Source organism: Bubalus kerabau, chromosome 3 (assembly GCF_029407905.1).
Source record: "Bubalus kerabau isolate K-KA32 ecotype Philippines breed swamp buffalo chromosome 3, PCC_UOA_SB_1v2, whole genome shotgun sequence".
Lineage (NCBI taxonomy): Eukaryota > Metazoa > Chordata > Mammalia > Artiodactyla > Bovidae > Bubalus > Bubalus kerabau.
The window spans coordinates 166,064,978-166,079,916 of NC_073626.1; the positions used below are offsets into that span (position 1 = coordinate 166,064,978).

General features: G+C 45.0%; 1 protein-coding gene across 1 annotated transcript in view; it reads right to left on the reverse strand.

The window, feature by feature from the left end:
- AP1S3 (adaptor related protein complex 1 subunit sigma 3) overlaps positions 1 to 13,497 on the reverse strand; it is a 67,885-nt gene extending 54,388 nt beyond the window's left edge. Inside the window, exon 1 of the mRNA XM_055573599.1 lies at positions 13,359 to 13,497. Within this exon, the coding sequence (XP_055429574.1) occupies positions 13,359 to 13,469 (111 nt within the window). The 5' untranslated portion in view covers positions 13,470 to 13,497. The remainder of the gene's footprint in view (positions 1 to 13,358) is intronic.
- Positions 13,498 to 14,939: the final 1,442 nt, after the last annotated feature.

Consider the following 14,939-nt stretch of genomic DNA (forward strand, 5'->3'; position numbering starts at 1 on the left):
AGCCAGAAAGGATTTTTAAGATTCTTTCTCAGGCCCATGCTCCCCTCATGTAACAGCTGAGAACTGTCTCCAAAGAGTTAGGTAATCTGGTAAATAAAGGTCATGGTTATTGGCAAGACTGGGTACAGGACCCAAAGTCCCTTATCTTCCAGTCCCAACAGTCCTTCAAAGCACCATGCTCTTCTGTCTTTCTAGGGATGTTTGCCTAATGCTTCTATGAAAAAAAGATGTGGTACGTAAATACAATGGAACATTACTCAGCCATTAAAAAGCATGAAATAATACCATTTGCAGCAACATGGATGGCTCTAGAGAGTGCCATACTGAGTGAAGTTAAGTCAGAGAAGGAGAAATATTGTATGATATCCCTTATATGTGGAATCTAACAATAAATGATACAAATGAACTTACAAAACAGAAAGAGACTCACAGACTTAGAGAACAAACTTATGGTTGTGGGTGAAGGGGGGAGGGATAGTTAGGGAGTTTAGGATTGACAAATTCATGCTGCTATGTTTAAAATGAATAACTAACAAGGACCTACCGTATAGTACATGGAACTCTAATCAAAGTTATGCAGCAGCTTGGATGGAAGAAGAGTTTGGGGGAGAATGGATGCATGTATATGTATGGCTGAGTCCCTTCTCTGTTCATCTGAAACTATCTCAACATTGTTCATAGGCTATACTCCAATACGAAATAAAAAGTTAAAGAAAATAAGCTTTCATTTTCAAAACATTCATTAAAGTAATGGAGAAAGGTAACAGCAGATGGTTTCTTAGAGATACATAAGGAAACTAGCCCATTCAGAGACAAAATATTAATACATACACACACACATCCCTTGCAACACACTTGCAACTTCAGTAACATTGTTTCTTGTCTGCTAAGAAGGCAAGTCACCTCCAACACCATGCAGTTAAGTGAGGTGAGGTTCCTCCTGACTCTGGACACGCCTCAAGCTACTTTTGACCCATTTCCCTAAATACTTAAGGAAGATATTTTTTTTAACTCTAAAATAAAAAGTTCATCCGTTTTCATTTTCTGGAAAGTCCCTACGTGAGAAACATCATTCTGATAATACTGGATAAAGAATTTCTTAGCGGGGGTGACTAGAGGGCAGAGTTAGAGATGGGACAATCAATAAGAAACCACTTTGTTGTGGCAGACCTTCAGCAAGCCCTCCTCCAGGACTTCAATTTCCTAATACTACCTTTCTGTGTTGTCTCCTTATTAACCCTTTCCCACTCACATATGTACCAGATATGCAGTCTTCCTGAAAAGCTAATGGCAGAGTCACCTGCTTTTCCAGCCTCAGCCCCACACCTTTCTCTCCCATGAGCCCCTCCCCTGTCCTCCTCCACAGAATTCCTGCAGCAATTATGTAATCTGAATGACATACTTCAGAGCTTAATTATATACTCCCATACTCATCTCGGAGAAGGCAATGGCACCCCACTCCAGTACTCTTGCCTGGAAAATCCCATGGACAGAGGGGCCTGTTAGGCTGCAGTCCATGGGGTCGCTGGGAGTCAGACACGACTGAGCGACTTCACTTTCACTTTTCACTTTCATGCATTGGAGAAGGAAATGGCAACCCACTCCAGTGTTCTTGCCTGGAGAATCCCAGGGACGGGGGAGTCTAGTGGGCTGCCGTCTCTGGGGTTGCACAGAGTCGGACACGACTGAAGTGACTTAGCAGCAGCAGCATACTCATCTAGGTTTGCTATGCACGTGAGAAATTTCTTCCCAACACCACAAGTTTCTTGGAATCAAGAAACAGATACTGGCGGAGTTTTCTTTTCTAATAACCTCCCCAGTTAAGAACACAACATTAACAGACGAAGAAGAAGAAAAAAAAAAAAAAACTCGGAAAAGTGATTCATGTATTCTTTTCCCATTTATCATTTCCTCTGGACAGAGTAATCAACTTAGCGTCTATCAACAATACCTATCAGTAGTTAAATTTTGTCTTACAGTCAATATGTTCCTAATTAGATTCTTTCCTGGAGTCTCTCGGACAGGCAGACTGGCCTTTGGTGCTGTTTCAAATCATCCAAGGAGAAAAAAGATCCTAGGAACAGGGAGGAGAACATCCAAGCAATTTTCACTATGACTTTGAAGTTGAATGAAACATTAACAACTTGGGACCCTATTCATATTTCATAGTGATGCTTATTTGATCTTTCTTAATGTGAATTTTTTTGTGGTCAGGAACAACTTTGTTCGGAAGGCTATCATTATGCTAAACTCAGTGCCCTGCATGGTAATGACCACTTAAACTTTTATTAAGGACCGTCTTTTTTCTTCCTGCTGCAGCCTACTCAGCCCTCATTAAAAGTCTGTCCCCAGGGCCTTTCTACCTTGACAACCATGTGGACAGTTGTGAACAAACTTTAAGAGATGGTACAACCATCATATTTTTTGAAACTTCGGGTTCAATCTGAGAGACAGACCTGCTTTGTTATACAGTCAAGCCTCCCTCTTTCCCTTTAGTTTTGGCCAAGGTTGTCAACACAGGCTAGATTTTCTGAATTCTTAAGGTAGCCAAATCTTGAGGCCAAACACACTTACAAAGGTAGGACTCATACTCAGGGCACTTAGAATTGAGAACTTGTCTTCTTATAAAGAAACTGAGGGCAAGTACTTATTTCAGACACATACACTGAGGTTTTTTGTTTTGTTTTTTTTTTTTTAATTTTATTTACTTATTTTTGGCAGTGTCGAGTCTTAGTTGTGGTGCATGGGCTTCTCTCTGGTTGTGGAGTGCCATCTCAGTAGCTGTGGCATGCAGGCTTAGTTCCCTGAACAGGAATCGAACCTTCGTCCCTTGCATTGAAAGGCAGTATCTTAACCACTGGACCACCAGGGAAGTCCTACACTGAGTTTAGAATCACATTTTTTAATATGATATCATTGTACAGTGACTCTTACCTTCAAGGGTTCCCAGATGGCGCTAGTGGTAAAGAACCTGCCTGCCAATGCAGGAGACATAACAGACCCAAGTCCAATCCCTGGGTCAGGAAGATCCCCTGGAGGAGGGTATGGCAACGCACTCCAGTAGCCAGTATTCTTGCCTGGAGAATCCCACAGACAGAAGGGCCTGGGCAGGCTACTGTCCATAGGGGCGTAAAGAGTCGGACATGACTGAAGCGACTGAGCACACACACACGCACAGCCCTTACCTTCTCCCACCTCCCCAGTCTCTGCAATCTATTTTTAAGTGTTTCCTTAGCTTTTTCCTATTTCTCTTAAAAATATCCTGGTTACCACTGATGGAATGTGTGCCAGGATTGGACTGGCTCATTCAATCTTCAGGGAAATTTAGGAAGTGGGCCCAGTTACAACAGCAAAGAGCACAGCAACCCAGACTACGAAGCCTGCACCCAGGGGCCCAGGGCCGGGTGCCTCAGCATATTCTCCTCCAACCACATCACACCCATGTCCCACACCTGCCTTCAGAACTGAATGTAGACAGCCTTCCTGAAATGCTGTATGCAGGTCACCCCCACAGGAACGTGTAGTTCAACATGTATATAAGCCCAAGGAAGTTCTGACACTTGAACGTTTGTCTATTTCAGGCCTCTAGTAGCTTCACCCCCACTCCAGTACTCTTGCCTGGAAAATCCCATGGACGGAGGAGCCTGGTAGGCTGCAGTCCATGGGGTCGCTAAGAGTCAGGCACGACTGAGCGACTTCACTTTCACTTTTCACTTTCATGCACTGGAGAAGGAAATGGCAACCCACTCCAGTGTTCTTGCCTGGAGAATCCCAGGGACAGGGGAGCCTGGTGGGCTGCCGTCTATGGGGTCGCACAGAGTCAGACACAACTGAAGCGACTTAGCAGCAGCAGCAGCAGTAGCTTTACCTGCATAAGGAAAAGTTGCTGCCCTGATATTTTTTAAGGAAGCCAAGGGAAGCTGTGAGTGGGCAGCAGACACTAAAACTGGGGGCTGAACTATCCCCTGATCATCTGAATCTGGTTCCAGCCTTGACTAATCCTTCCTGACTCTTTCAGAGACAAGACTTCTCAATCTTGCTAGAACGTTCCACCAAGCCCAACCCGAGACCATCAGACAAACATCTCTGTGCTTTAATGCTTCCGTCTGCTGAAGTGACTGGAAATATTTTATCTTATTACCAGAAGCTTTCAGAGTCATTTCAGTGAGAAAGCTGGATCACATTTTTTCCCCTCAGCTATTCTCAATTCTCCTTCAAATGCAAGGTAAAAAGAGGGGTCCTGGAAGCCTGGCCAAGAGCCCAACTTAAAGAGAAAAGAACAAAGTGTCTGGGTGTGTGCATGCATGTGTGTGTGCATGTATGTGTGTGTATATGCATCTGTGTCCATGTGTGTGTATTTTAAGGAAACTTATTCTGCTTCCATCCCAATTCCAGACACACCCAAGCTTAAGAAGTTATAAAACACGGGGAAAAATAGTTTTGCTGAAGAAGTAATATAAATGGAAATATTTTTGAAGTCACATTTCATATAATTTAAAAGGTATTACATTCAAATATAAAAAAACTGAAGGATCTAACAGAACACAATAAAAAGAGAATCTTTTTAAACACCAGATGCTTAAAGTTCTTCCCCAAAACAATCAGTGTCTCTAGCGTACTCTTCTGGAAGTTTGATGTTTATATGTAGGCATATGTGTGTCCTGATTTTACACAAATGGGGAAATAATGTACAGGATCTAAGCTGACAAGTGACACTACACCTGACAATCAGGCAGAACTGGGAGGTGCTAGAGAAGACATGGCATCCTGCACCCCGGGCTCCACGGGCATGCAAACGTGATGTCAGCAGCAGAAGCACTAACCCGAGGATTTAATCTACAGCATATGGGGGCACAGATACGGCTCTGAACTCTCCACCCAGCCGGAACGTGTACAGGAAGTGACCAAGCGCAGTGTGAGGCAGCTGGACGAACGGCCCCACCACCTCAGGACAAGAAGGGACAGGGTGGCAGGATGTGACGGACCCACCAAAACCAACACTGCTAGGGTCCCTGCATAAAATGAGGTAAATGAAGTAAAAATGAGATGATGACTAACAAATGCTTTGGGAGTATAACTCTCTTCTGTGTGCTTGATACAAAATACATATTAAAAAAATACATATTAAAAAAGCTTACAGAACTCCCCTCACCCACCACCCTACCCAGAAAGTGGCCTCCAGGAGAGTTTCCAGGTTATTCAATACAACTTCTGTGGCCCAGATCCAGGGCTGGTTTCTGTGGACACTGGGGCCATAGATTCACAAAGGCAACATCCTTGATTTAACGCTCTGCAGACATCATCTTGAAATTCTCAATAAATTCTGAACAAGGGCTCCCACATTTTCATTTTTCACTGACTGCCACAAATTATGGGCTTCCCAAGTGGCGCCAGTGGTAAAGAACCTGCCTGCCAATGCAGGAGACATGAGATGCAGGTTCGATCCCTGGGTCAGGAAGATCCCTTGGCGGAGAACATGGCAACCCACTCCAGTATTCTGGCATGGAGAATCCCCAAGGACAGAGGAATCTGGTGGGCTACGGTCCAAAGGACCACAAAGAGTCGGACAAGAATGAGTGAATTGGCATGCACACACACACCACAAATTACATAGCTAGTCCTGCCTGAAACATTGTTTGTCGTAGGGCAGGTGTTCAATATATTTGTCAAATATACACATGAATGAACTTCCCTGGTGGTCCAGTAGTTAAGACTCTGTGCTTCCAAGGCAGAGTACCCGAGTTCAATCCCTGGTTGGGGAAGTTCTGCACGTCTTGCAGTGTGGCCCCAAAAAGGGAAAAAACTACACACATGAGTGAATTAGTGGAACCTGAGGTAGGACATGAGTCTACAGATCAAACCACAGCCTCCAGGCCAATTCTGGCTCTCCCACCTGCTTTGGTAAATAAAGCTTTATTAAAACACAATCAAAGCCATTTGACTCTTGTCCATGGCTGCTTTCACTCTACAACAGAAGGGCTGGGTAATAGGGACAGAGACTACATAGGGCCCAGAAAGCCTGAAATATTTACAGTCTGGCCCTTTACAGAAAAGATGTTTCGGACATCTGCCTTAGAACACTGTCTCAAATTTCTCTTCCCAAATAACTGTAATAGCAGAAAAGGCAGGTAGGTGTGTGAGACCTGGAGGGTTAGCCTTAAGCAACTGAAGCTTCAATACTCTGGCCACCTGATGCAAAGAGCTGACTGATCATTGGAAAAGATCCAGATTCTGGGAAATACTGAGGAGAGGAAGAGAAGGGGGAAGCAGAGAATGAAATCCTTAGATGCAGACATGAGTTTGAGCAAACTCTGAGAGATAGTGAAGGACAGGGTAGCCTGGCAAGCTGCAGTTCATGAGGTTGTAAGAAGTCAGACATGACTTAGTAACTGAACAACAACAAACTAGTCAGAAACAAGCTATTTCTTAGGGTTTTATTTTTAAAGTTTATGTGAATTTTGTATCTTGGACCCAAATACATTGATGTTTTAATGCAAAAAAAAAATCTTTTAATCTACAATGAGCTGGATGGGTTGTTTTTATCTCTAGAAGTCCCCCCTTGACAAGGGTGGTTATACAAAGGGCAGACGCACCACAGTTTGCAGACCACATGTGACCTTAGTTCCTCCTCAATAGGCCCAGCATGGAAGGAAGACTCCTGGAGCATCTCACTGGCCACTGAACCTTGCCACACACCCACCATTTCTTACCATCCCAGAAGCCCTGCTAGAGAAGATACGACAAGGACATAAAACACAGAATCCCACACGCCTCTGTTCTCGACTGAATATAATATAGGTCTATACTCTATCACACTGAGGGACTAATGAGTGGTCATATTCTTTTTCCCCAGGCAGTTTCCAGAAACCATTTAGAGAGAGCTATTTCAGAACCCAGTTCTTCCTGTTGGGAAGTTTTCAGACTTTGGACTTCGTGGGAGATTTTTTGAAGGCCAGCTTCCTCATAATGGTCAGCCGCATTTCATTTCTAATCGAAACAATTTTCAGTACCCCCTTTCCACTGTTAAAATTCTTAAGTTATCCCATGTTAGCAAGAAGTTCATTTTCTCTAGCTACTCAGAATGCTGGCAAGACAGCTCAGTACACTCAGAGAGGATTTTAGGGGTGTCTGCCTCTGATCTCTGTGTGCATTCTTTAACATCACAGGATTTGGGGGCTTCACACTGTGGAAAGGGAATTTCTCCTCGGCAAAGAATTGCATCAGAGTAAAACTAGATACACCAGAAAGGGAGACTGTAAGAGAGGCAAAGATAGACTCCAGGAAAGAAGGAACCTCAGTGAAGCCTCAGCTCACTGGGAGAATCTCTGCATAGTAACAAGAAAATAAAATTGAAGGAATGATTTATAGAGATGTCAAGGAATGCTAATCTTTGAGGACTCAGGAGGCTTCTTTATTTTTTTTTTTCCATGTAGGATCTTAGTTACCCAACCAGATATTGAGCCTATTTCCCCAGCACTGGGAACACAGGGTTATAACCACTGGACTGCCAGGAAAGTTTCCACAGGAGGTTTCTTTATTTGTGTTAGGGGTTATTTTATCCTTATGTCTTAATCTGTAATAAAATAATTCATGGAACCTGAAAGGACAGATGTTAAAAACAGCTGTGTATTTGTGGCAAATACACAATCAGCTGACCATTTCCTTCCCTCTGTTTTTAATAAAATACCACACAAAAATTGTAAGCTGTTGACAGTATTTGTCACAAAATCAGTCATGGGAATTCAGAAGTAACAATCCCAGTGAGGGGTAAATACAAATCTCATTGGTGTTGCTGGGAGACACATGAGAAGGGCCTATTGTAGATGAACCCTCTTGGGAGAACAGAGTGTCTATTCCCAAGCCCTCTACCCACAGTAGGTACTTGCCAGCAGTCAGATCACACTCAGAGGAGTGTGGTCATTACTGTTAAGAGGCTTCCTCACCCTCAAATTGGAATTTTCTTTAGACGTAAAAAGCTTTTTTTTTTTCTTTTTTTTTTTAATGGACCTAGCAGAAGAAGAAGATATTAAGAAAAGGTGGCAAGAATACACAGAAGAACTACACAAAAAAGATCTTCATACCCAGAAAACCACAATGGTGTGGTCACTCACCTAGGGCCAGACATTCTAGAACGCGAAGTCAAGTGGGCCTTAGGAAGCATCACTACAAACAAAGCTACTGGAGGTGATGGAATTCCAGTTAAGCTATTACAAATCCTAAAAGATGATGCTGTGAAAGTGCTGCATTCAATATGCCAGCAAATTTGGAAAATTCAGCAGTGGCCACAGGACTGGAAAAGGTCAATTTTCACTCCAATCCCAAAGAAAGGCAACGCCAAAGAATGTTCAAACTACTGCACAAGTGCACTCATCTCACATGCTGGCAAAGTAATGCTCAAAATTCTCCAAGCCAGGCTTCAAAAGTATATGAACCCTGAACTTCCAGATATTCAAGCTGGATTTAGAAAAGGCAGCAGAACCAGAGATCAAATTGCCAACATCCGCTGGATCATAGAAAAAGCAAGAGAATATCAGAAAAACATCTACTTCTGCTTTATTGACTACGCCAAAACCTTTGACTGTGTGGATCACAACAAACTGTGGAAAATTCTTGAAGAGATGGGAATACGAGACCACCTGACCTGCCTCCTGAGAAATCTGTATGCAGGTCAAGAAGCAACAGTTAGAACCCAACATGGAAAAATAGACTGGTTCCAAATCGGGAAAGGAGTACATCAAGGCTGTATATTGTCACCCTGCTTATTTAACTTATATGCAGAGTACATCTTGAGAAATGCCGGGCTGGAGGAAGCACAAGCTAGAATCAAGATTGCCGGGAGAAATATCAATAACCTCAGATATGCAGATGACACCACTCTTATGGCAGAAAGTGAAGAAAAACTAAAGAGACTCTTGATGCAAGTGAAAGAGGAAAGTGAAAAAGTTGGTTTATAACTCAACATTCAAAAAACAAAGATCATGGCATCTGGTCCCATCACTTCAGGGCAAACAGATGGGGAAACAATGGAAACAGTGAGAGACTTTATTTTCGTGGGCTCCAAAATCACTGCAGATGGTGACTGCAGCCATGAAATTAGAAGATGCTTGCTCCTTGGAAGAAAAGGTATGACAAACCTAGTGAGTATATTAAAATGCAGAGACATTACTTTGCTGACAAAGGTCCATCTAATCAAAGCTATGGTTTTTCCAGTAGTCATGTATGGATGTGAGAGTTGGACTATAAAGAAAGCTGAGCACTGAAGAATGCTTTTGAACTGTGGTGTTGGAAAAGACTCTTGTGAGTCCCTTAGACTGCAAGGAGATCCAACCAGTCAATCCTAAAGGAAATCAGTCCTGAATATTCACTGGAAGGACTGATGCTGAAGCTGAAACTCCAATACTTTGGCCACCTGATGCACAGAACTGACTCCTTGGGAAAGACCCTGATGCTGGGAAAGACTGAAGGCAGGAGGAGAAGGGGATGACAGAGGATGAGATGGTTGGATGGCATCACCAACTCGATAGACATGAGTTTGAGCAAGCTCTGGGAGTTGGTGATGGACAGGGAAGCCTGGCGTGCTGCAGTCCACAGCGTCACAAAGAGTAGGATACGACTGAGCAACTGAACTAAACTGATAGTTGCTTTACAGTGTTGTAAAGCTATGGCTTCCGTCATCGGTCAGTTGGTAAAGAATCCGCCTGCAATGCAGGAGACCTCAGTTCAATTCCTGGGTTGGGAAGATTCCCTGGAGAAGGGACAGGCTACCCATTCCAGTATTCTTGGGCTTCCCTTGTGGCTCAGCTGGTAAAGAATCTGCCTGCAATGCAGGAGACCTGGGTTCAATCCCTGGGTTGGGAAGATCTCCTGGAGAAGGGAAAGGCTACCCACTCCAGTATTCTGGCCTGGAGAATTCCATGGAATGTATATGCCATGGGTCCATTCACATACAAATGATGTAATTTCATTCCTTTTAGTGGCTGAGAAATATTCCATTGTACATATGTACCACCAACCAAAACAACAATACATGCTAGTTACAATTTATTTAAACCTGAGACAATAAAAATGATACATCGGGTAGGGAGGGGGACTCACAGCAGGGTCTCCAGGTTCAGAGTTAGATATCTCCACCCTTATTCTTGGCAACTCCTTTTCACTGTTCCCATTTCTCTGTAATACAACAAGATTATGATGCACATGGAAGCTTGGAATTACCCTATTTAGGAAAAGGAAGGACTTATGCTGATTCAAACATGGATTCTGATACAGGAATAACTTTACAGTTCAGTTTGGGAAGGTCTCTCTCTCAAGTCAAATGCAAAATCACATAAAAAAATCCTTGACTTTTTTTTAACATAAGTCTATTTTACTTTAGATAATAACATATATTATGAGAATTGGAATTGCAACACAAGAAGGTGCTTACTGATGTTTCAAAAAGGGTCACCACTTGAGATTCTTTCAATGGGTAATTTCCCAATTTTGTTCACAATGTGATGTTAAAAGTCACCTCAACTTTTCAGAAGCATGATGACTACATAAAACAAAGTCCACATGCATTTTTATTAAGGGTGTTCCCAAAGCCTTTCAAACTTCACCCTGTAAATCCTCATTGATATCTGCTTGGTGATGGTGGTGGTCTAAGTCATATCCAACTCTTTGTGACCCCACGGACTATAGTCCATCAGGCTCCTCTGTCCAAGGGAAAACAAATACATAAAGGAGCAAAGTTTTAAAATCCTCCTTCTTCCATCAACACTGGCAACCATGCAATAGTAAATTCTCCCCAGTTAAGTGTTTAAGTGCACTGGGCTCACAGCCAGTGGGGATCTCTGAAAACACAATAACCCTAGCTTTATTTCCCAAGATAGAGATTTCTAAAACAAAGGCAGGGTGCAAAAGTACAAAGCTGATGCAAACAGAACCACCCAGCTATAAGCATTGCCCCTAGATGCAAAGTGTATGAAACTTCTGCCCTTGAAATCTAGATCACTGGCCCAGTGGAACCAAGGACCATTTTCTGTGTGTAGGTACCAGCGGGATGATGTGGGCATCTTCCAGTTTCCTAGCAGCAAGAGTCAGGAACGAAGCAGAAGAAAAACAAAGCGATCCTCACTAAAAAGCCTAGAGATGCGGGGCAATGGGGAGGGCCACTTATGCTTCTCTGCCACATGACAGTAATAAAAGATAGGAAGTGACAGACACTGAGCTCTTACAATGGGCAAAGCTGGTCTACCAGCTTTCACTTGCATTCATGCACAGAACCTGCCTGGGACTCTCTTCACTCTTAAAAACTCAGCCCCAAATAATAAAAATAAGGTATTAATTAAATGAAACAACAAAACATGTATATATATTTTTTAAAATTCAGCCCCAAAGACTTTTTGTTTAAGTTGTATTGATGTTTACTGTATTGTGAATTTAAGTACAGAAAAAATTTAGATACTTATTAATTCACTTAAAAACTATAATCAACCTGTTACACATTAACAGAAACTCTTTAATGAACAGTAACAATGTTTTCCAAAGGAAAAAAAATGGGAAGAATGGCATTGTTTTACATTTTGGCAAATTTCCTTAAAGTCTGGCTCAATAGAAGACAGCTGGACTGGCCTACTGCTTTTGCATTCACTCTGCTGCACTCTCCCAGGTCAGGTTAACCTTGAGAAAACATCATGTATACTCATGTAGGAATGAACGTGTAAAGGGTAAATAATACCTTTGTGTTATTATGAAAAGAGTTTTGGCCTTCTGGACTCTAAAAAACCTTGGGGACTCCTAAGTGTATCCAGACCAAACTTTGAGAACCACTGCCTTATGAGTTAGGATCAATTATTACCTCTACTTTATAAATGAGCAAACTGGCATAGAGAGGTCAAGGCATGATCCAAGGACATGTTGCTGGGACAGGTCAGAGCAGGTAAAATGCAAAGAGCATAATACTTTCATTTGGTTGCTTGTTGCAAGAACTAACTGAGATCACGAAGGTAGAAGGTAGAGTTGGTTATCACAGGCACTCAAAACCATCAATATCTCCCATTGAGCAAGGTCTGATGAAAAACTAGGGAAACTGCACATTTTTGATCAACTCATCATTGACACCAGCAAGAAAAAAATAAAACTCCACTGCAAGTGTTGTCCAGAACTTGTACCAGCTTTCTGGATGGAAGATTTTTGCAACTCACAAACTCCAGGGCCTCATTCCATTCTTCATGAGGCAAACGATGCAGTGTGCTGCACATATGTCACTGTGTTCCTTGGGAAACCTGAGCAAGCCAGGAGAGTTGCTCCATTATTTACAGGTTCCTTTTTGCACCATGCTGTATTTACAAGGAACCCTCAACAAACAACAATGGCACCTCCAGTCTATGCAGCCAAACCTAGGAACCACCATCTGTGATCTTCTGGACCAGGAGCTCAGCACTCCGCTGCCCTCCTTGTCCATCAACTTTTGTAACCCTCGGGGCCTTCCTGCTCCACCTGCAGCGGGTACTCAAGTGCAGAGTGCGGTCACTTTTGTTCCTCCTTTGATTTGGGAAGTGAGCTCACCTGGGGAAGTGGAACTCAGTGCTGTTCAGGCCACTGCATACTCAAAAAAAAAAAAAAAAAAAAAAAACCTACCCTGAACAGAAGGCAAGGTCGAGAGGCGCTTAAAGCTATTGCTTCCATCAACTGCAACCAGGTCTCTCACCTGGATCACTGGTCCCCTTCCACTCGGGTGGAATAAAATCCAAACTCCTTAACTGGGCTTATGAGGATGTCTTATCTGGTACCTGACTACCTGTCCCACTAGAAGCAAGGGTTCCTCCTCTCTGGCCTTTGCTCTCTCTGCTCCCACTACCTGCAATGCCCCCCTAGGACTTCCAACAGCTCAGATGTCACCTCCTCAGGGAGGCCTTCGCTTCCTGCCCCTCTTTTATAGCTGCCTCTCCATCCCTGCATCCGGTTGTACTTGAGACTTCACAGCACTTACTCTCGGAAGTTATCTCGATTTTACTGGTCTATTACTCATCTCCCTCCTTCCACATCCTCCTCCTAGAAGATAAGCCGCCAACAGCCAGGGCTCCACCGGGTCCCCACGACGTCTCCGCCGCCTGGCCCCGCGCCTGGCACAGACTAAGCGCTCAGCAAAAACGGTCGAATGAATGAAGCAGCGGCGCCCCGTGGCCGCGAGGGACTCGAGCTGGCGTCCCTGGTGTCCCGGGCCGGGGTCGGGATGGCGGGGTGGGGGACCGCGCGGCGCGACCGGGCTGCTCCCTTACCGGCCTCGCGCCCGGCCCGGCGCTGCAGGTGCTTGGGGAGGGCGCCCTCACACACCCGCTGGGGTCCGCGCCGCCGCCCAGCTCTCCCGCACTCACCATGGTGGCTGGGCCGCCGCCGTCCCCGGCCGGTGAGGGACGAGCGCGGGGGACGCGAGGACGAGACGCGAGCGCTGGAGCCGGCGCGGCTGACAGGTGAGGCGCCCGCATCAGACCATGGCTGCTTCCCACAATGCCCTCGAAGCGAAAGTTTGCAGACTCCGCCCCCCGCCGCTGCTCTCCCTCCCCTCCCGCTCCACCTGCTCCCTCCCTACCGCACTTCCTCCCCCAACCCGCCGCACCTCCCTCCTTCCCCTCCTCCTCTCCCTCCTTCCGCTCTTCCCCTTTCCTCAGCTCTTCTCACCCTCCTTTCTCCTCCCCTCTCCTCCCTGTTTCGCGACTCCCTTCTTTCTCCTCTCTCCTCCCGCCCCGCCTCGCCTCCGATGGCCCCGCCCCACCTCCGATGGCCCCGCCCCACCTCCGATGGCCCCGCCCCGCCCCGCGGCGCGCGGGCGGCCCTAGGTGCGAATACACCTGCGCGCAGACCTCGGCATCCGGCCTGATCTGCGGTGCGCGGAGCACAAAGAGCTCCGCGGGTTCCGCACTGCGGAGCCCTGCGCGGGGAGCGCGAAAGGAACTACTTTCCCGATTCACCCGCGCCGTGAATGTGATTTCATTCATTCCGCAAACGTTGATCAGACCTGGCTAAGAGATTTCCCCAGACACTTGGGGCGGGAAGTGTCACTGGTTGTCTCCTCCTGAACCACGTAAGGGAGGGAGTATTTGGTAGAGCAGGAACCAGAAGCGATCTCTTGCCGCCGAGTTGTTTTTTTTTCTTCGTGTGTGTGTGTGTGTGTGTGTGTGTGTACAATCCAAGAACATAGGTCATTTTAAGCAGACCCGATTTTAAGAACTTTCTCCTAAGACTCTGGCGTGGACTTCCTAATCTTTCTTCTTCTCCCCTTGGTTTTTCTTAAGCCTGGAGTTGCCACCTGGGGCGTTAGAAGTCTCCAAACCCTAAGTTGTACGTAGTGTTTTTGAGTGCATTTTTATGTTCTTTTGGTTGAGTCGGTTGGTTTTACCAAATACCTAAAGAGATCTGTGACCCTGAAAAGGTTAAGAACCTTTGCCTGAGTGGTTTCTGGAAATCAAAACTGGTAAAAATCCTCAGATCTGCCTTGTACGGTGTGATCCAGCCCAGGTGACCTGGAGATATAAGCTCCATATCCCCCGTGCGCCTGCTCCTTGGAAGAAAAGCTATGACAAACCAAGACATCGTATTAAAAAGCAGAGACATTGCTTTGCCAACAAAGGTCCCACAGTCAAACCTATGATTTTTCCAGCAGTCATATAGGGATATGAGAGTTGGACCTTAAAGAAGGCTGAGCACTGAAGAATTGATGCTTTCAAACTGCGGTGGGGGAGAAGACTCTTGAGAATCTCTTGGACAGCAAGGAGATCAAACAGTCTACCCTAAAGGAAATCAACTCTCTATATTCATGAAGAACTCATGCTGAAGCTGAAGCTCCAATGCTTTAGCCATCTGATGTGAAGAGCCAAGTCACTGGAAAAGACCCTGATGCTGGGAAAGATTCAGGGCAGGAAGCGAAGGGGCAACAGAAGATGAGATGGTTGGAGGGC